The following is a 21,846-nucleotide window of genomic DNA, read 5'->3' on the forward strand; positions in this document are numbered from 1 at the left end:
GAATTTTTTCCTCATCTCCAACCTATCCCTCCCCTGGCACAACTTCAAGCCATTTCCTCTCACCCCATCACCAGTTATGTGGGACCAGAGCCTGACCACATCTCTGTGCTTCAGCTCCAGCTCAGGAGTATGACACTGGGATCAGAAACATAAATTAAAAGCCTCTACCTTTACCAACCTGCCCAAAAAAGGTAAACTCTTACTGACACTGTGTACAATATTTATGGAATGGTGATGGTATCACCAAGGTAAAGATTAACTTGGGTCAAAACCTTGTTTTAATAGCACTTAATATGTTACCATAAATTAAACAACTGAGATCCTTGACAGAGATCCTGGCCTTGCTTCAGTCAATGATAGTGCTGCTAATCCCCAAATCCCAGCATGGTGGGGTTGGAAGGAACCTCTGGAGATCATCCAGTCCATTCCCACTGCTCAAGCAGGGCACCCACAGCAGCTTGCCCAGGATCACAATTCCCAAAGGGGGATTTGGAATTTGCAGAGAAGGAGGCTCCACAACCTCTCTGGGCAGCCTGCTCCAGCCCTCCAGCACCCTCACACAAAAGTTTCTCCTCCTGCTCAGATGGAACCTCCTGGGTTCCAGCTTGTGCCCAGGACCCCTTGGCCTGTCACTGAGCACCACTGACAAGAGTCTGGCCCCAGCCTCTTGCTCCCCCACCCTGTGGCTCTTGCTGAGCATTGATCAGAGCCCCTCTCAATTTCACCTCCTTTGTCTCAGTTTGCTACTATTAGAAAGAAACCATTATGAGACCCAACTGACATGTCCCAGGAACTCCCACCATGGGCTGTGACAAACTCAGCAGCAAAGCAAACAACCCTTCCTTATCAAGAGTCTCAAATTGGAGACATCAATTAAGTGAAGACATCCAAAAAAAAGGGCAACAAAGCTGGGGAAGGGTCTGGAGAACAGGGCAGGGGAGGAGCAGCCGAGGGACCTGAGGGTGTTTAGTCTGGAGGAGGCTGAAGGGAGACCTCATTGCTCTCTACAGCTCCCTGAAAGGAGGTTGGAGCCAGGTAGGGCTTGGACTCTTCTTGTGATAAGACAAGAAGAAATGGTCTTCACTTGCCCCAGGGGAAGTTTAGGTCAGACATGAGGAACAATTTCTTTCTCCAAAGGGTTGTCAAGGCCTGGCCCAGGCTGCCCAGGGCAGTGGCAAAATTCCATCCCTGGAGGGGCTTAAGAACTGTGGAGCTGTGTGGTGCTGAGGGCCATGGTTCGGTGGTGCCCTGGCAGTGCTGGGTTAAGGGTTGGACTGCAGGATCTCAAGGGTCTCTTCCAAGCAAGGTGAGTCTGTGACTGCATGGCCTCTCCCTCACAAGCTGCCACACAGGCAGGGCACACAGGGGCTGGTCCACGTGCTCAGCACCTGCAGCTAAAGCTCTCTTCCCTAGAGCAACAAGGCTTCTGCTTGAAAGCAGATTGAAGCCCATTGAACACAGGAGAAGCTCAGCCAGCATGAGTCAAGTCTCCAGGTGGTTTTGAAGTCACTGCATGAGAAGCTCTGGTATCATTTGCAATCCAGGAAAATACTCTTCAGGCAAAGTGTAAACGCTTTGGTTAGCGAAAATTAGTGACTAACTTCTCCACCAGTCTACCATGATTGTGTTTTCTCCTGAATGACTTGAGCCCCAATTTGCCCAGCAGGAAAAGGCATTTCCTTTGCTGACCAAAGGGACATCTGAAAACCAGGCCAAAGAAACAACTGGGAGAGGGCAAATTAAGACTGGAGATTAAAAAGAAATTCTTTGCAGTGAGGGTGGTGAGACACTGGAACAGGCTGCCCAGGGAGATTGTGGATGTCCTGTCCCTGGAGGTGTTCAAGGCCAGGCTGGATGAGGCCTTGAGCAACCTGTGCTGGTGGGAGGTGTCCCTGCCCATGGTAGGGGTTGGAACTGGATGGTCTTCAAGGTCCCTTCCAACTCACCCCAGTCTATGAATCTAAGATGTGACTCACAGGTGGTGAACAGGCAGCAAGCAGGAATGGAAGCTGGTGTGACTTCCAGGAGAGCAGTGAGCTCTTCCCACAAGGCTCACTTAAAGGCAGTTCTTATTCTATGAGCAGGTCAAATGTCTGCCTGGGAAAGCCCTAAGGCTAGCAGCAGTGAAACAGCTGCTTCACTAATAGTCACAGATTGCACTGGGTGGGAAGGGACCCTCCAAGGTCATCTTGTCCAACTTCCCTGCACTCAGCAGGGACACCTCCAACTAGAGCAGGCTGCCCAGGGCCACATCCAACCTCATCTTGAATGTCTCCAGGGATGGGGCCTCAACACCTCCCTGGGCAACCTGTTCCAGTCTCTCCCCACCCTCACTGTGCAGAACTTCCTCCTGATGTCCCACCTACATCTGCCCTGCTCCAGTTCCAAACCATTGTCCCTCCTCCTGTCACTCCAAGCCCTTCTGAACAGGCCCTCTCCAGCCTTCCTGGAGGTCCCCTTTAGATATTAGAAGGAAGCTCTAAAGTCTCCCTGGAGCCTTCTCTTCTGCAGGCTGAGCAGACTCAATTTCCTCAGCTTATCCTCTAACAGAGGTGCTCCAGCCCTAAGAACTTGTGGCCATGGCACTTGGGGACAATGTTTAATGGCCAGTGTGGTCTTAGGTTGATGGTTGGACTGGATCTTAGAAGTCATTTCCAGATGAAACAACTCTGATTTTTGTGACTGCTGCAGCATCCAGCATGGCAGGACAAGGCAAAGTCATCTCCTCCTGAACTGACAAATGAGTTTCTGGTTCTTCAGAAGGTCAAACAAGTTTGAAGTTGCTTACTGGAGTAAGGACAGGTCCCCTCCACCACCACCCTGCTAGCCACTAATGCCCCCAGCAGAGCAGGGGCAGGAGACAGAGTGGACTGTCCTGAGTCACACAGGACAGGAGGACCCAAACCCACAGGGTTGTGGTTTGCAAGCTTTGAAATTCAAAGGCAGGTTTTGCATCACCTTGCTACCTGCCCAAGGTCTGCTGTGAACTACCAATGTGGGTGAAGATAAGCATCTGGAACACCTTGGGGTGGGAACTGCAGCCAGTGTCACCTCTCCCAGCAGAGCAGCTCTGTCATTTCAATTACTGAAAAGCAAACCAAACCCACCCAGACTTTCCCATGCTGGGACTCTGGATGACTTTCCTCTGCCTGAGAAGCTTCAGTCTGCTTCTATCATTCCTGAGCAGCAACAAGCTCAGGGACAAGAATCAGAGACTGGGTGGGAAGGGACCTTTAAAGCTCATCCAAGCCCAACTTCCCTGCTCTCAGCAGGGACATCTGCAACCAGAGCAGGCTGCTCACAGCCCCACACAACCTGACCTGCAATGGTGCCAGCCATGGGGCAGCTCCTACCTCTCTGGGCAGCCTGGGACAGGCTCTCACCACCCTCAGGGTCAAACATTTCTTCTTTCTTTCCACTTTCTTCTGGTTCCAAACCATCCCCCCTTGTCCTGTCACAACAGACCCTGCTCAAAAGTCTGTCCCCAGCTTTCTGCTCAGCCCTTGAAGCACTGCAAGGCCACCAGAAGGTCTCCCTGGAGCCTTCTCCTCTCCAGGCTGCCCAAGCCCAACTCTCTCAGCCTGGCTCCCAGCAGAGGGCTTCCAGCCCTGCCAGCATTGCTGTGGCCTCCTCTGGCCCTGCTCCAACAGGTCCCTGTCTGTGCTGTGCTGAGGGCTCCAGAGCTGCCCCAGCACTGCAGGGGGGGTGTGAGCAGAGCACAGCAGAGGGGCAGAATCCCCTCCCTGCCCCTGCTGCCCACACTGCTGGGGATGAGCTCAGGACAGACTGGGGCAGGGCTGGCAGCACACCTGAGTTCACCTGGAAGCAGAAGGTCCTTCTGCCAAGATGTGTTGGCACCACCTGGACACCTGGGCAGCTCTCCTCAGTGCCTGATTTCACAAGACACAGAACACAGCCCTATGGCTCACAGCCTCCTTGCCCAGCAGAGCCCTGCTGCACACGGAGCAACCACTTCCACAAGCACCAAAACATGAAGTCCTCACTTGCCCTGGCTGCAGGAGGAAAGAACTGCAGAAGTGAGAGCCCCAGATGGGGCTTTTGTCTTTCTCACAGCAGCAGCTGCAAGGAGCAGGAGTGACTCTTGTTCCCAGACACAACTGAGAAGGTCTTCTGCCAGTTACAAATTAAGAGATAGTTCCAGGCAGGACCTGTAATTAGCAGTATGTTTTAATCACCAGGCTAATTTTCTGGATGAGGAGCTGTAAGTGCTAGTTTGGGCTAGCACAGGAGAGTCACTAATTGCCTTTACTATTTACAAGTTTGCTTTCCAGCTCCTTCATTTCTCTCTAGCTGCCTCCCCTCATCCCCACACCAGTTGTCTAGGGAATGTTACAAGCTGGCCTCTGGCCAGAGGCTGGACACAAAAATGTTTGGTATTTGCTGCTGTTGTCCTTTGCTAAGCAGCCTCAATTCCCTCCACACTCCACCACTCCTACTGAAGCCACTACAGACCAGAGGTCCTCACAGGGCTGTAAGCATCACCCCCAGTGCCTGGGAATCAAACCCAGAGAGGGGAATGCCATAAGCTTGGGTAAGACTCCAGTTCAGAACCATAGAAGTGTTTGTGTTGGAAAAGACCTCCAACTATTGACCCAACCCCACCATGGCTGCAAGAGCCATGGCCACAGGTTTCTTCAACACCTCCAGGGATGGGGACTCCAACACCTCCCTGGGCAGCCTGTCCCAATCCCTGACCACTCTTGCAGCTAAGAAATTTTTCCTCATCTCCAAGATAAACCTCCCCTGGAACGATTTCAGGACATTTCCCCTCCTATCACTTAAGGATAGGGAGAAGAGCCCAACCCCCACCTCACTCAACCTCCTTCAGGGAGCTGTAGAGGGCAATGAGGTCTCCCCTCAGCCTCCTCTTCTCCAGCCTAAATCACCCCAAGTCCCTCACAATTCTTGTTCATTAGTATTCATTCATCTCCTCCTTCCCCATCAATAACCAGACCATGATTTGGCTTTCATAGAGTCATAGAATGGTTTGGGTTGGAAGGAACCTTAAAGCTCAGCCAGTTTCAACCCCCTGCCATGGGCAGGGACACCTCCCACCAGCCCAGGTTGCTCCAGGCCTCATCCAGCCTGGCCTTGAACACCTCCAGCTCAGTCCATGGGGCTCAGGGACTGAGCAGTTCACAAGCACAGATGTGGCTGGGGAAAGGAGGGTGACACAGTGAAACAAAACTTGAGAAGTCAGTGCTTAAACCTCCAGAACATCCTGAGCCTCTAACTCAGAGCAAGCACTGCAGCACAGCAAGGCAATGTCTGCACTCAAGAGATGGAGAGTGGAGGGGGAAAACAACAGAAGGTAAAGGAGAGGAAAAAAATGCTCATTTCATGGGCAGAGACCTCTCATTTCTACAGCTAATGCAGGAAGTCACCTTTGTCATCAGGTCTGGGCTGGAGAACTGTATGAAAGCCACATCAGCTGGCACTGACTAATACCCTCCTGAAGATCTGGCTTCCCTGTCAGGTGAGGACAAAGCATTCTGCTGAGACAAGCACCCAGCTGCAGGGTTTTATTATTCTCCTGGTGTCCAGCTTGACTTTGAGAAGACATTCTTGCCTGCAAGGTCTGGTGAGACCCCACCTGGAGTACTGTGTCCAGTTCTGGAGCCTCTGTTACAAGAAGGATCTGGAGGTGCTGGAAGGTGTCCAGAGAAGGGCCACGAGGATGAGCAGAGGGCTGGAGCTGCTCTGCTCTGGAGACAGACTGAGAGAGTTGGGGCTGTGCAGTCTGGAGAAGAGAAGGCTCTGAGGAGACCTTCTTGTGGCCTTCCAGGATCTGAAGGGGGCTCCAAGAAAGCTGGGGAGGGACTTTTGAGGGTGTCAGGGAGTGATAGGACTGGGGGGAATGGAGCAAAACTAGAAATGGGGAGATTCAGATTGGATGTTAGGAAGAAATTCTTCCCCATGAGGGTGGTGAGACACTGGCACAGGTTGCCCAGGGAGGTGGTGGAAGCCTCATCCCTGGAGGTTCTTGCAGCCAGGCTGGATGAGGCTCTGGCCAGCCTGCTGTAGTGTGAGGTGTCCCTGCCCATGGCAGGGGGGTTGGAACTGGCTGAGCCTTGAGCTCCCTTCCACCTGTGACAATTCTATGATTCTAAGCTCACCAGTTCATGGAAAACTCCTCAAGGAACACCAGCAGGGGATGAAACTGAGACAGGAAACCTCCAAGGAATCCTACTGAATTCAACACGAGATGTAATGAGAGGTGTGTGTGGAGAACCAGCCATCATGTCCAGGGTGTCCAGAGCAGGGCAATGAAGCTGCTGAAGGGTCTGAAGAACAGGGCTGGGGAGGAGCAGCTGAGGGACCTGGGGGTGTTCAAACTGGAGAAGAGGAGGCTGAGGGAGATCTCATTGCTCTCTACAGCTCCCTGAAAGGAGGCTGCAGTGAAGTGGGGGTTGGGATCTTCTCCCTAGTCTCAGGTGATAGGAGAGGAAATGTCCTGAAATTGTGCCAGGGGAGGGTTAGGTTGGAGATGAGGAACAATTTCTTTGCTGCAAGAGTGGCCAGGGATTGGAAGAGGCTGCCCAGGGAGGTGGTGGAGTCTATCCCAAGTCACAGGGACTTCATGCTGCTGCACTGGGCACCAAGCAGGCTTCAAGAGAAGGATCAAAAGCTTCCAGTAACCTTAGAGCTGAGGCAGTAACAACACTGCAGGCAGGAGAGCTGAGAGGCTTCCCAATTTGCAGATGAAGAGATCAGACACTCAGTAAATCCAAGAGCACTCCCTCTGCAGCCTTTGTGGTCTGGGCTGACCATGGAAAGCAGTGCAAGGTTCATGCACAGGCACAAAACATGAAGCTACTGCAAAAAAATTCACCTGGGGCAAGCACAGACTGTGGAAGTAGCCACAGACACACCAGAACAAAGCCCTTCTTCTGGCTCCTGGATCTCAGCCCTGCTTTGAGGGCTGTTTTGTACATTGCACATGGAGTAGTCATCACATGACAGCAGAAGGCCTGCTCAGAGCAGGAACCACAGAGCAAGACAAGCCTGTGTTAGCTGCATCAGCTTTTATCTCAGCTACAGCAATGGGTTTGCTCTGTGTCCTCAGGCCCCATGAATCCTGGTTGTAGCACCCATGGTTCAAAGAAGCATGGCTGGAAAGGCTCCACCTTCAGCCTTCTTCAGAGCCAGAGCTACAGCATGTTGCAGGAAGCAGATGAAGATCTGAATCCCTTCATGTCAAGAAGGAAATTGAGCTCAGGTCTCTCTCCAGCACTTAATCTAAGCACAGAGGTATTTCAGGAAGCAGGCACCCCACAAAGCATGGCCTGAAGGAGGCACACAGCTCAGGCAGCTGAGCACACAAGCTACCCCCTGCTTCCCTCTGCCCCTCAGCTAACTGAGGATGTCAACTTGTACCCAAGATGGTTAGCTGCAGGCAGCTTCAGAAGGGAGCCAAGGAGAGGTTTCACAGCACAGATGAACCATCCTCACCCCAGGCTGCTACCAACAGAAGGTGAGATCAGCTCAGGAGGCCCCAGCACAGACAGGGACCTGGTGGAGCAGGGCCAGAGGAGGCCACAGCAATGCTGGCAGGGCTGGAAGCCCTCTGCTGGGAGCCAGGCTGAGAGAGTTGGGCTTGGGCAGCCTGCAGAGGAGAAGGCTCCAGGGAGACCTTCTGGTGGCCTTGCAGTGCTGAAAGGGATTGATCAGAGTGCTGGGGCCAGACTTTGAGCAGGACAAGGGGGTATGCTTTGAAACTAACAGAAGATCAGGCTGGAGAGAAAGAAGAAATGTTTGACCTTGAGGAGGGTGAGACCCTGGAGGGTTTGGAATCTCTCCAAAGGAAGAGACTCCACAACCTCCCTGCTAGAGCTCCAGGGCTCCAGCACTCTCAAAACAAAGTTTCTCCTCCTTCTCAGATGGAGCCTCCTGGGTTCCAGTCTGTGCCCATTGCCCCTTGTCACACAGAATCACAGAATTAACCAGGTTGGAGAAGACCTTCAAGATCATCAAGTCCAACCTCTCACCCAACACCATCTAATCAACTAAACTAAGTGCCTCATCTCTTATTTTAAACACTCCCAGGGACTGTGACTCCACCACCCCTCCCTGGGCAGATCATCCTAATGGCCAATCTCTTTTTCTGTGAAGAATTTCTTCCTAACATCCAGGCCAAACCTCCCCTGGTGCAGCTTGAGACTGTGCCCTCTCCTTCTGTCACTGGTTGTCCTGGCACTGGGCACCAATGACAAGAGTCATGCCCTTGCTCAGTACTGATACTCCCATTCTGCCTACCCCAGCACTGCATTTCTTGGTCACTAAGAAATTGAAGCTGAAGTTTACTCCTGAGAGGGGCAAATTCAGGTGCAGACAGAGAAAGCAAAATGAAACCTGAGTGTGAACTTCAGCATTCTCTTGCCTGAAGCAGATCCAAAGCTCAGTTGTTGCTCAGCAGGGTTTCTGGACCAGCCTTTGATTCCTGTCTGCCTCAGGCCCTACACATTGAGTAGTTGCAGCACTTCAGACAGATACTATCAAGCTGTTTGTCTCTGAATCACATCTTGATTGACATTTCCAGCTACATACAAGCAGCCTGCACCTACCAAACTTCAAGTAAAGTGAGTTACAGGATGAGAGGAATACATCATGGAGTGGCTGAGGTTGGAAAGGACCTCAGAGATCATCTACTCCAACGCCCCTGCCATGGGCAGGGACACCTCTCAACCAGACTTGGTTGCTCAAGGCCTCATCCAATCACAGAATCACAAAATGTCAGAAGTTGGAAGGGACCTCCAGAGATCAGTCCAACCCCCCTGCCAAAAGCAGGATCACTAAAGCCTCATCCAGCCTGGCCCTGAACACCCCCCAGGAGGGGGCATCCACAACCTCCCTGGACAACCTGTGCCACAGTCTCACCACCCTTGTAATGGAGAACTTCCTCAGCTCCAGTCTGACCCTGCTCTCCCTCAGCTTGAAACCATTCCCCCTTGTCCTATCTCCAGACTCCCCTGTGAGAAGCCTCTCTTCAGCCTTCTTGTAGGATCCCCTCAGGTATTTGAAGGCAGCATTAAGGTGCCCCCAGAATCCTCTCTTCTCCAGGCTGAACACCCCCAGCTCCCTCAGCCTATCCTCACAGCAGAGATACTTCAGCTCTTGGATCATCCTCATGGCCCCTTCTGGACTCACTCCAACAGCTCAATGTCCTTCTCATGCTGGGGACACCAGAACTGGATGTAGTATTTGAGGTGTGGTCCCATCAGAGCAGAGTAAAAGGGCAGAATCCCCACTCTTGCCCTGCTGGCCACACTTACGACATCATATTAAATCTCTTCATGCTTTCTAACCACCAGTCACCACATGTCAAGATTAAAGACCAAGTTTTGAGTGCTACAGATGTCCCAGAGCCCCTTTCCCAACCCAGATACCCAAAATGCCCAGATGAGAAGTGGTCACTTACGTGCAGAGAATCGATTGGTCCTCACGGTCTGCAAAAGAGAAGAACAAACACAGTTACAGGTTTGGGTTAGAATCACAGAACCAGTCAGGGTTGGAAGGGACCACAAGGCTCAGCCAGTTCCAACCCCCCTGCCATGGGCAGGGACACCTCACACTACAGCAGGCTGGCCAGAGCCTCATCCAGCCTGGCCTTAAACACCTCCAGGGATGGGGCCTCAACCACCTCCCTGCACAACCCATTCCAGGCTCTCACCATTCTCATGGGGAAGAACTTCTTCCTCACATCCAGTCTGAATCTCCCCACTTCCAGCTTTATTCCATTCCCCCCAGTCCTATCACTCCCTGACACCCTCAAAAGTCCCTCCCCAGCTTTCTTGGAGCCCCCTTCAGATCCTGGAAGGCCACAAGAAGGTCACCTCAGAGCCTTCTCTTCTCCAGACTGAACAGCCCCAACTCTCTCAGTCTCTCCTCATAGCAGAGGTGCTCCAGCCCTCTGCTCATCCTCATGGCCCTTCTCTGGGCACCTTCCAGCATGTCCATAGCCCTCTTGTAATAGAGGCTCCAGAACTGGACACAGAGCTCCAGGTGTGGTCTCAGCAGAGTGGAGCAGAGGGGGAGAATCCCCTCCCTGGCCTTGCTGTCCACACTTCTCCTGATGCAGCCCAGGCTCTGCTTGGCTCTCTGGGCTCCAAGTGCTCACTGCTGGCTCCTGTTGAGCTTCTCATCTCTCAGCACCCCCAAGTCCCTCTCCTCAGGGCTGCTCTCCAGCCAGTCCCTGTCCAGCCTGGATTTGTGCTTGGGATTGCCTCGACCCAGCTGCAGGACCCTGCCCTTGGTCTTGTTGAACCTCATGAGGTTGGCTTGTGTTCTTTGGGTTTGCTCTATTGCCCTGTCCTTTGCAAAGCAGTTACTCTCAAAGCACCAGATAAGGAACTCAGCTTTGCAGCTTCACAGTTCCCACACAATCATGGAATGCCAGGCTGGAAGGGACCCCAGGGATCACCTGGTCAAACCTTTCTGGGTGATGGTGGAGTTGAACTGAGCTGGCCCAGCACCCTGCCAAGCTGAGCCTCCAAACTGCCCAATGGGATGGACTCCACCACTTCCCCTGGGAGATGACTCCAGTGTCCAGCTGTGCTCATGGGGAAACATTTCCTTCTGGAGCCCCATGGGACTCTCCCCAGCAGTAACTTGTCCCCATCACCCCTTGTCTATAAGGACACTCCAAGCAATTGTCCTGCAGTCCCTGAGGTGCTGCAGGTCACACACACAACCTCCTCACACAGCTCCAACACTGACCAGGATCTCAGAGTGGCAGGGTTTGGAAGGCACCTCAAAAGGTCATCCAGTCCAACTCCTCTGCCAAAGGGCCACCCAAGGCAGGTCACACAGGAACACATCCAGGTGGGTTTTGAAAGTCTCCAGAGAAGGAGACTCCACAAACTTTCTGGGCAGCCTGCTCCAGTGTTTTGTCATTCACAGTGAGAAAGTTTTTCATTCTGTTCACATGCAACCTGCTCTGCTGCAGCTTGCAGCCATTGCCCCTTGTCCTATCATGGGACATCCCTGAGCAGAGCCTGGCTCTGCAAGATCAGACACCTGTTAGCTTTATCTGAGCTACAGCAACACTTGCTCTGTGTCCTCAGGCCCTGTGAATCCTGTTTCTAGCAACCATGGCTCATAAAATCATGCCTTAAAAGGCTCCACCTTCAGTCTTCTTCAGAGCCTGAGTTACAGCATGGTGTAGGAAGCAGGAGATCTGAATCTCTTCATGTCAAGAAGGAAACTGAACCCACCTCTGCTATTGCACATGGTAAAGCCAAAGCTTTGGTTATGTTATGTTAATGTTTGGTAACAACCCACAGTAGCTTTAACATTTGCAGATGAAACTGGGATAACCCTTTTTGATTCTGTGTGCCCCCTGATTAACCAAAGAATGTCAAACCTTAATAATTGAGAAGGCTGAGAAAGACAGGGTTCTGCAGCCTGGAGAAGGCTCCAGGGAGACCTTCTGGTGGCCTTGAAGTGCTTCAAGGGCTGAGCAGCAAGCTGGGGACAGACTTTTGAGCAAGGCCTGTTGTGACAGGACAAGGGGGGATGGTTTGGAACTACAAGAGGGAGACTGAAGGAAGAAATGTTTGACACTGAGGGCGGTGAGACCCTGGCCCAGAGAGCTGCCCCATGGCTGGCATCACTGCAGGTCAGGTTGACTGGGGCTGTAAGCAACCTGCTCTGGTTGCAGATGTCCCTGCTGACTGCAGGAGGGTTGGACTGGATGAGCTTCAAAGGTCCCTTCCAGCCCAAAGCAGTTTGGGATTCCATGATTGTAAGACAAACAGGTTCATGCTCTCAGTGCTGCTGACCAGACCCTTGGAACCTTCACTAACATCTGCAGCAAACCACTGCTTCACTCAGCAGTTTGCTCTTTCTTCTCTAACTTAACAAGCCAGAGACTTATTCATCAGACTTGGCCAAAGGACACAGGGAAATCCTGACCAGAGCCCAGCTCCACACTGTGGTGCAGCACAGGACTTCCATGACGCCCACTGCTGTGCTCCTGACCTTTGAGAGTAGTGCCTGAAGGTGGGTTATGGCCTTCACGTGGTGGTTCAGCATGAAAGGAGCTTTGCAGAATGCATTTCAACATCAGACTCTATATTAAACACTCTGCAAGCAAAGCACTCAAAGCTGCCTGCAGAAAGCAGAGTGTTTGGGGTGAAGGTGTTGTGCACCCCAGGGCTGAGCCAGCCCTTGCAGTCAGTTCCACAGCTTCTCTTCATCACAGGGATCCTGGCTTTACTCTTGAGCTGCTTGTCACCAGCTGCTGAAGGACACTGATGCCTCCTGGAAGCTCACAGCTTCACCCAGCTTTTCTGTTCCAGTGGCAACCTGTGCTGGATCACACCCCAGTAAGGCCAGGATTTATTTTGTCCAAGGGTAAAGCTGGGCACTAGCACCAAGCCTCTGCTGCTCCCCACACACCCCCCTGCAGCACAGCACTGACAGGCCCTGGGGAATGGCAAGGAGAGGATCAGTGCTGCCAGGACACAGAGCAACCTGGGACAGGCTCTCACCACCCTCAGGGTCAAACATTTCTTCCTTCTCTCCACTCTCAATCTCCCTCTTTGAGTTCCAAACCATCCCCCCTTGGCCTGTCACATCAGGCCCTGCTCAAAACTCTGTCCCCAGCTTTCTGCTCAGCCCTTGAAGCACTGCAAGGCCACCAGAAGGTCTCCCTGGAGCCTTCTCTTCTGCAGGCTGCCCAAGCCCAACTCTCTCAGCCTGGCTCCCAGCAGAGGGCTTCCAGCCCTGCCAGCATTGCTGTGGCCTCCTCTGGCCCTGCTCCAACAGGTCCCTGTCTGTGCTGTGCTGAGGGCTCCAGAGCTGCCCCAGCACTGCAGGGGGGGTGTGAGCAGAGCACAGCAGAGGGGCAGAATCCCCTCCCTGCCCCTGCTGCCCACAATACCCCAGACCAAGTCACAAAAGGTGTGGAACATCTCCAGCACAGACAACTTAGTGGTGAGAAAAGCAGCCAGGGAACACCTGCAACAGCACCTTCCCAGTTACTCCTGCATCACTCAGAGTTCTACTTCAAGGCTGAGCCAAACAAGCTTCCAGTCTCCCAGGGCAGTCAAACTTCTGCCACACCAACAGCACCAATTGTGTTCTCTGAGCAGATTGGTGCCTGTCTCACCTGAGCAACTCACCTGACTGATCAAAGACACTCAGGAGGTCAATCTACCTCAGATGAATAAGAGCCTGAGGATGACTGTGTTGTAAAAGGGGAAGCACAGACTGCATCAGGGTGGAAGGGACCCTCCAAGGTCATCTTGTCCAGTTCCCCTGCAGCCACCAACTAGACACCTCCAACGAGATCTCAGGCTGCTCAGGGCCACAGACAGAGTTGGGGTTGTGCAGTCTGGAGAAGAGAAGGCTCTGAGGAGACCTTCTTGTGGCCTTCCAGGATCTGAAGGGGGCTATAAGAAAGCTGGGGAGGGACTTTTGAGGGTGTCAGGGAGTGACAGGACTGGGGGGGATGGAACAAAACTAGAAGTGGGGAGATAAAGGTTGGATGTTAGGAAGAAATTCTTCCCCATGGTGAGACACTGGAAGAGGTTGCCTGGGGAAGTGGTGGAAGTCTCATCCCTGGAGGATTCTAAGGCCAGGCTGGATGAGGCTCTGAGCAACCTGATACAGTGTGAGGTGTCCCTGCCCATGGCAGGAGGGTTGGAACTGGATGAGCCTTGAGGTTCCTTCCAACCCTGACAACTCTGTGATTCTAAGTGTGATCTTGAATGTCTCCAAGACAGGGCCTCAACTACATCCCTTAGGGGCAATGATATGAAGCACCAAGCTCCTAAGTCAAGCTGCATCATCAGACCAAGCCTTGGGTTTGAAACCAGCACAGAAGGCCCACTGGAGCCTATCACTTCACTTTACTGATGTAAAGCTTGGATTTAAATAAATTCTAAGGTCTCCCAACCACACTGAATCCATAACATTCAAGTTGCACAAGGAAGAAAGGTTACTACAGGATTCCTAATTTGAAAAAAATCAAGTTCCAAAATGATGTAATCTACAAACAACCCCAAAATTTGGTTCTCTGCTCATAAAATAAGCCAGGATGTGCTTTGGAGTGGAAGAACTGGGAAGCAGAAAGGCAATACAACCTGACAGTAGCCCTAGGCTGAGGCTCCCCCACTCCTGTAACTCAGCTTGAGCTGTCATTGATGTCTCTGCCTCCTCTGCCCAGCTCCAGCATCCCATTCCTCCCTTTGAGGCAGCAGCAGACACACAGGATGCTGCTGGAGCAAACCAAACTCATCATAGAATCATTAAGAGTGGAAAAGACCTTTAAGGTAAGTGCAACTGTAGCCCAACAGCACCATGGTCACCAAAGCACATTCCAAAGTGCCATGGCCACAGGTTCCTTGAACACCTCCAGGGATGGGGACTCCACCACCTCCCTGGGCAGCCTCTTCCAATCCCTGACCACTCTCGCACCAAAGACATTTTTCCTCATTTCCAACCTAACTCTCCCTGGCACAATTTCAGGCCATTGCCTCTTGGCCTGTTGCTGGTTACCTGGGAGAAGAGACCAACACTGGCACCACCCAAACCTCCTTTCAGGGAGCTGCAGAGAGCACTCAAGTCTCATCTCCTCTTCCCCAGACTGAACAGCCCCAGCCTCATTGCTCTTCTCTGGACCCCCTCCAGCACCTCAATGTCTTTCCTGTTCTGTGGCACCCAGAACTGAACCCACTGCTCAAGCTGTGGCCACAGAGGCATGATTTAGGTTTCAGCCAGAACAGCTCCCTGATGCAGTATCTAAGGCAGCCACCCAAACACTGCCTTCAGTGTATGGAAAGTGAGAGAACCTCCTCCTGCAGCAGCTCCCCATGCCCTGGTCATCCCCAGCTGGGGGGAGCTGCAAACCATTCCTATCTGGAGAGCTGCTGCTCTCCTCCATGCCCAGCCTCCCTGGGCCTGCCCTGGGGTCACCCACACCCAGAAAGGACCAAGCAGTGAGTCCTGCCAGCAGAAAACTAATCCTGTCCAAATGTGTACCAAAAAGAGTGGCTCATCCTCAGATCAGCTTAGGCTGCAGCAAGCTGCATATTTAGCATCTGGAACATCAGACATCCAAGCAGCTCTCTGGCTCCTGCTCCCCTCCTCCTCTCCTTTTCACCCCACGGAGCCTCTTGCAGCCCGAGGTGAGAATCAGCTGCTGTGTTTGACACCACCTGCCACAGAGTTGAAGGAGCTGGGGAAGAGCTGTGAGAGAGACCTGGCAGAGCTGAGGGGGCCCTGCTGGAGCTGCAGGAGGCAGCTGCCACAGGAGGAAGCCCAGTTGTTCAGCACTGAAGGGTACAAACACTGCAGACAGGCAGTGAGAGTCACCAGAACACAAGACATGAAGAATTCCAGCTCCCAAAGCCATTTTCCCTTACACTCCTAAGCCCACTTTGCTCTCAGCTCCCCAGAGGAAAACACTGGGGACAGCAGCTGGCAGCTCCTCACACAACTCTGGTGCTTGGCTGCAGGGGACCTGCCCCCATTTCTTCTTTCAGAATGCCCCAAGGACAAGCCCTGATGTTCACCTTGCCATCTATACAGAAGAAAACACAAAGTGTGGCTGTCAGAACACAAAACATTTTCTCCACATCCCTGCTTTCAAACTCTGGAAGGATTTTTTTCACAGAAGCCCAGCAGGGTGGGGGTTGGAAGTGACCTCTTGGAGACCATCCAGTCCATCTCCCCTGCTAAGGCAGGTTCATCTCAAGAAGGTCACACAGGAACGTGTCCAGGTGGGTCTTGAATATCTGCAGAGATGGAGACTCCACCACCTCTCTGGGCAGCCTGCTCCAGGACTCTGACAGCCTCAAATTAAAGAAGTTCTTCCTCATGTTTAGGGGAACTTCTGATCTTCCAGTTTGTTCCTACTACCCCTTGCCCTGTCTCTGAGCACCACTGAAAAAAGCCAGGTCCCATCCTGCCCAAAACCCAAGCCCAAGACTCCTGCAGATACTTCCCTCTGACCCAGCTCTTCATTTTCTCTCCAGAGCATGGCACACCAGGACAGCCCCAGGTCTGTGCCAGAGCTGCTGCTTTTGTTGGGCTGGAGGAGGAGACTCCTTTGGCATGTCCCAGCTGGAGAAGGTGGTGTCTCTCAGAAGCAGTGGAGCAGGGAGACTGGAGGGCTCCTGTTTATTTGCAGACAATACTCAGGTGCCACAGCCCATCACCCCAGAAGCTCCTGGCTCCCTGCTCCACAGCCTTGTTTGTTGTGGCTGTCAGGCTGGGCAGATCCCAGTGCCTTTGCCCTCTGCTGCAGGTGAGGAGGCTCACATGTCAGCCTCTTCAAGGGCATTTACAGCCTGAATTCCAGGCCAGGGCTGGGAAAGTGGGTCAGTGCCTGGAGCCATGAGACCTTCCCATCAGCACCGATTTCACTGCTGCCAGAGCATTCCCAGGCCCAGGTCCTGCACACTGCATGACACTGCAGGGCAGGCAGGTGTCTGACAACCTGCCCCTCTGCCCTCCCAAGCTCTGAGTTGCTCTTATTTGTCTGTTAGGTTGCTCTTATTTTCCTTTAAACCAAGTCCTACAGGACAGATAAGCAGGGAGAGAGCTCTGGTTACAGAGATGACCATGCCCTGATGTTTGTGTTTGCCTCTCAGATGTTGCCTGGCTACCCCAGAACCTCCACAGTGCTAAGTGTTTGCTGATGGTGCCTGCAGCCAACACCTCTAACAAGCCTGACAGGGAGACTGACAGGCACAAGTTTGTTTGCTGAGTTCACAGATTCACAGAATGCTTTGGGTTGGAAGGGACCTTCAAGATCATCCAGTTCCAACCTCCTGCCATGGGCAGGGACACCTCCCACCAGCACAGCTTGCTCAAAGCCTCATCCAGCCTGGCCTTTAACAGCTCCAGGGAGGGAACATCCACAGCCTCCCTGGGCAACCTGTGCCAGTGTCTCACCACCCTCACTACAGAATTTCTTCCTCACCTCCAGTCTCAGTCTCCTCTGTCCCAGCTCAAAGCCATTGTCCCTCATCTTGTCACCCCCAGCCCTTGTCAGAAGTCCCTCCCCAGCTCTCCTGCAGCCCCTTCAGGTACTGGAAGGCTGCTCTAAGGTCTCCCTGGAGCCCTTCCCAGGCTGAAAAGTCCCAACTCTCAGCCTGTACCCACAAGGGAGGTTCTCCAGCCCTCTGATCATCTTCATGGCCTCCTCCAGACCCTCTCCAACAGCTCCATGTCCTTGTTTTGGGGGCAATAGAACTGGAGGCAGTGCTGCAGGGGAGGTCTCAGCAGAGCAGAGGGGCAGAATCCCCTCCCTGTCCTGCTGCTCTCCCTGCTTTGGATGCAGCTCAGCTCACAGCTGCCTGTTGGGCTGCCAGGGACCATTGCTGGCTCCTGGGGTGTTTGCCATCAGCTGACACCCTCAAGTCCTTCTCCTCAAGGCTGCTCTCAAGCCACTCCTCACCCAGCCCAGATTTGTGCAAGACCAAACCTACCCTGACACACTTCTGCTCCCCAAGAGGTTTCTGCAGCAGCACTGCTTATCCTACATTTCACCTCTACCTTCCCTTGTGCAATCATCTCAGCCATGGGCAGCTGAGTCACTCACTGCTCCCTGTACATCCTGCAGCTGCTCAGAGGGGCAGTTCACAGCAACACAGGTGGAATTCTGCCAGCAGTGACCCACCAAGCACTCAAGTCAGCCTTCAGGAAGTGTCATTTGCTATCACTATAAAGCTGACACAGGAGGGTGTAATGAATCAAGCAAGGGCTGACTACTGAAAGGAGGCTGAACATGGCACCTGATGCAATGCACCCAGAAGTGCCAGGGGAGCTGGACAGGATCATTGTCAAGTTATTCTCTGGGGCAAGTTTCAGGTGGCTAAAAGGATGAAGATGTCAGAGGTACCTCCAGGAAGAACGAGAAGGATTCATAGATTCATAGAATGGGTTGGGTTGGAAGGGACCTTAAAAGGTGGATCCAATTCCAACTCCCCTGCCATGGACAGGGACACCTCCCACCAGCCCAGATTGCTCAAGGCCTCATCCAACCTGGCCTTGAACACCTCCAGGGAAGGGGCAGCCACAGCCTCCCTGGGCACCCTGTGCCAGTGTCTCACCACCCTCACTACAGAATTTCTTCCTCCTCTCCAGTCTCAGTGTCCCCTCTCCCAGCTCAAAGCCATTGTCCCTCATCCTGGCACTCCCAGCCCTTGTCCAAAGTCCCTCCCCAGCTCTTCTGCAGCCCCTTCAGGTTCTGGGAGGCTGCTCTAAGGTCTCCCTGGAGCCTTCTCTTCCCCAGGCTGAACATCCCCAACTCTCCCAGCCTGTCCCCATAGAGGAGCTTCTCAGCCCTCTGATCATCTTGCTGGCCTCCTCAGGGCCTACTGCAACAGTTCCAAGCCCACCTTGTGCTGGGGGCACCACAACTGGATGCCTGCTGCAGGTGTGGTGCCAGCAGAGCAGAGAACAATGTGGGTTTATCCCTTACCCCCAAAGCAGTGAGGTTTGAGGTGCATCCCCACAGCCACACTTCCCCTGGGCTGGCAGACCGACCGCAGCGGAGCCTGCATTAATGATTACACCAAAGCATGGCAGAGGTCAGCCAGGCCCCAGCACAGCCTGCCCTGCAACCTGTTTGCAGTGAACCAGAGCACCACACACAAGACTTTCTTGCATGTCCTGAGCTGCCTTCATGACCACAGGTTATTCACTCAGCTACCCAAACACTCCAGCAGCACCACCAGTGCCAACCACTGACCTAGCACAGCACCATCAGACCCTGGGGGAAGCAGCCAAGCCATGAGCTGAGGCTGCTTTAGAAGTCACCAGTTTGGTATTTGCAACATTAGCTTTGAAATTACCCAAATTCCTAAAGCAACAAAACAAAAAAATGGTGACATTTGTGTTCAGAGGGGCTGGCCAGGGCTGAGTCAGCACAAAAGGAGAAAACAAGCAGCTGTGGGGGCATGTCCTGCCCACTTGATGAAGCTGTGGCTGGCTGCTCCAGTACAGACCAGATTGGATTGGAAGGCTTTTGAGTCCTCATGAAGCTTGAGGAATCATAGAAGAAGAATCATTTTGGCTGGCAAAGCCCTTTCAGATCACCCAGTCCAACCATTCTCTAACTCAACCAAGTCTGGTGCCAAACCATGTCCCTCAGCACCACTTCTCTGCCTCAAGAAGCTCTGACATGCTTTCTGTTTTCAGTGGCAGTCCTCCCCTACCTTTATTAACTGCCATTAAGAGAGGCTTTACTGAGGCTGGCTTAGAAACGTCACCAGAGTTGCTCCATCTGGGAGCAGAAGTTAATGGGTAACACATTGCTTCCCCCCCAAGCCCATCCAGCAGCCATGGATTGACAGCAGGGCCTGCAGGCACCCCTCAGCTCTTTTGCAATGCCCAGGTCATTGGCAGGAGCCTGCTGCAGTTCAGCAACCACAGAAGGCTTTGGGTTGCAAAGGACCCTCAAGATCATCCAGTCCCAACCCCCTGCCATGGGCAGGGACACCTCCCCCCAGCCCAGCTTGCTCAAGGCCTCATCCAGCCTGGCCTGGAACACCTCCAGGGAGGGACAGCCACAACCTCCCTGGGCAACCTGTGCCAGTGTCTCCCCACCCTCACTCTAAAGAATTTCTTCCTCATCTCCAGTCTCAGTGTCCCCTCTCCCAGCTCAAAGCCATTGTGCCTCATCCTGGCACTCCCAGACCTTGTCAAAAGTCTCTCCCCAGCTCTCCTGGAGCCCCTTCAGGTACTGCAAGGCTGTTCTAAGGTCTCCTTGGCGCCTTCTATTCTCCAGGCTGAGCAGCCCCAAGTTCCTCAGCCTGGTCATCACAGCAGAGGTTCTCCAGCCCTCTGATCATCTTTGTGGCCTCCCCTTTGGACCCTCTCCAACAGTTCCATGTCCTCCTTGTCCATGTCAATGTCCTCTATGTCCTCTGGTGCTGGGGGCACCAGAAGATGAGAACATGAGGCAGCCTCTACTTTCTCCAAAGAGCAGAGAACTGATCCACACTGTAAGGAACAGCTCAGCTGACACATGAGCCATGAACACCTGATACATGAATAAGGGAACAGCTTCAGTGTTGACTGTTCCTGCTGCACCATCTCTGAGAGCCAGTGGGAACCCACAGCAGCTTATGTGCCCCACTCGCCACCCTGGCCAGCAGCTGCTTCTCTCACAAGCATCAAAAGTGCCACGGCTGAAGGGCAGCAGCAAGTCACAGTGCAGCAGCTCCTCAAACTGCGCCAGCCAGAGCTGCAGGGACTTGCTCTCTTAAGCCTCTTGCTCTTCAGAAGTCACAGATGAGCTGTTCTCAGCCTGCCTGATTTGTTGCTCCCCAAGAGCTCCTTCCCAGTAGAAATGAGTGGTTCCTAAACCCTCTGCACAGGCTGGCCCTATGCCTCCTCTTCGGTTTTTATTTGTATGCCTCTTAGAAGTAACCTTGGATTAGCAACAGCTGGCAAGGCACAGGCTGGAGAAGGTTTCTTCAGACTGCAGAGCATTCAGCCTGGCAGTGGCTTCTATCCATCAACCCTGCTGAAGTCCTTTCCCATGCAGGACACTTTTGCCTGGACAGAGATTACACTGCCAAGTGAAAACAGTGGGTCAAGGAGGTCCTTTAACTGCAACATCTGCCCTTTAAGCTCGCTCATTTCCCTTCTGCTCTTCTCCTGCCCAAACAAGCACAAACCACTTCAGCAAACTGGCTGCGAGGCAGCTTTCACTCTAATGAGCTCTTAAGGGTTTCCTTGTGCCTGAGCACAGGTTTGGAAAGCTAGCAAGGATGGCAGCAGCCCATAGCTGGGCTTCCTAACTTCAGCACAACGTGGCACAGAATCATACAGCTGGTTGGGTTGGAAAAGACTTCCAAGAGCCAGTCCAACCACCAACCCAGCACCACCATGGCCACTAAACCATGTCCCCAAGTGCCACAGCTTTCTTGAACACCTCCAGGGATGGGGACTCCACCACCTCCCTGGGCAGCCTCTGCCAATCCCTGACCACTCTTGCAAAGAAATTTTTCCTCGTCTCCAACCTAACCCTCAATTTCAGGCCATTGCCTCTCCCTTCTATCACCTGAGACTAGGGAGGAGAGCCCAACCCCAGTGCTCTTGGATTTACTGAGTGTCTGATCTCTTCATCTGCAAATTGGGAAGCCTCTCAGCTCTCCTGCCTGCAGTGTTGTTACTCCCTTAGCTCTAAGGTTACTGGAAGCTTTTGATCCTTCTCTTGAAGCCTGCTTGGTGCCCAGTGCAGCAGCATGAAGTCCCTGTGACTTGGGATAGACTCCACCACCTCCCTGGGCAGCCTGTGGCAATCCCTGACCACTCTTGCAGCAAAGAAATTTTTCCTCATCTCCTTAGTTCTTACACCTCTGTCCCTCAGCAGTGGAGTTATTCCTTGGTCCAGTCTCTGAACACTGTAAGAAGTTCTGAAGCACTCTAACAGACCAGCAAAAATCCATTAAGAGTCTCCTGAGACACTGCAGAAGACAAAGGCTGCTGAGCTTTCACCACCTTACATACCAAAGTGCTGAGGTTACCTCATGAGTGGGGAAAGAGAGCCTAAGCAACTTCACAGGCTGTGCAGTGTTCAGGATAAACACTCAGCCCCAATTCCCCCACCCTCACTCTAAACAATTTCTTCCTCATCTCCAATGTCAACCTCCCCTCTTCCAGCCGAAAGCCATTGTCCCTTGTCTTGTCACTCCAAGCCCAGCTCTCCTTCAGTCCCCTTCAGGTACCTGAAGGCTGCTCTAAGGTCTCTCTGGAGCCTTCTTTTCTCCACACTGAACAGCTCTGACTCTCCCAGCCTGTTCCCATAGGAGAGGTGGCTTCCTCTGGATGCTCTCCAGCAGCTCTATGTCTCTTGTGTTGGGG

At 52.9% G+C, this 21,846-nt stretch overlaps 1 protein-coding gene across 4 annotated transcripts in view; it reads right to left on the reverse strand.

The window, feature by feature from the left end:
* Window positions 1-21,846, reverse strand: part of MYH10 (myosin heavy chain 10) — a 128,892-nt gene that overhangs the window by 77,168 nt on the left and 29,878 nt on the right. For all 4 annotated transcript variants that reach the window (XM_054393715.1, XM_054393714.1, XM_054393713.1 and 1 more), the window contains exon 3: window positions 9,440-9,467. In XM_054393715.1, coding sequence (XP_054249690.1) covers window positions 9,440-9,467 — 28 coding nt within the window. The remainder of the gene's footprint in view (window positions 1-9,439; window positions 9,468-21,846) is intronic.

This window comes from Indicator indicator, chromosome 29, assembly GCF_027791375.1.
Source record: "Indicator indicator isolate 239-I01 chromosome 29, UM_Iind_1.1, whole genome shotgun sequence".
Lineage (NCBI taxonomy): Eukaryota > Metazoa > Chordata > Aves > Piciformes > Indicatoridae > Indicator > Indicator indicator.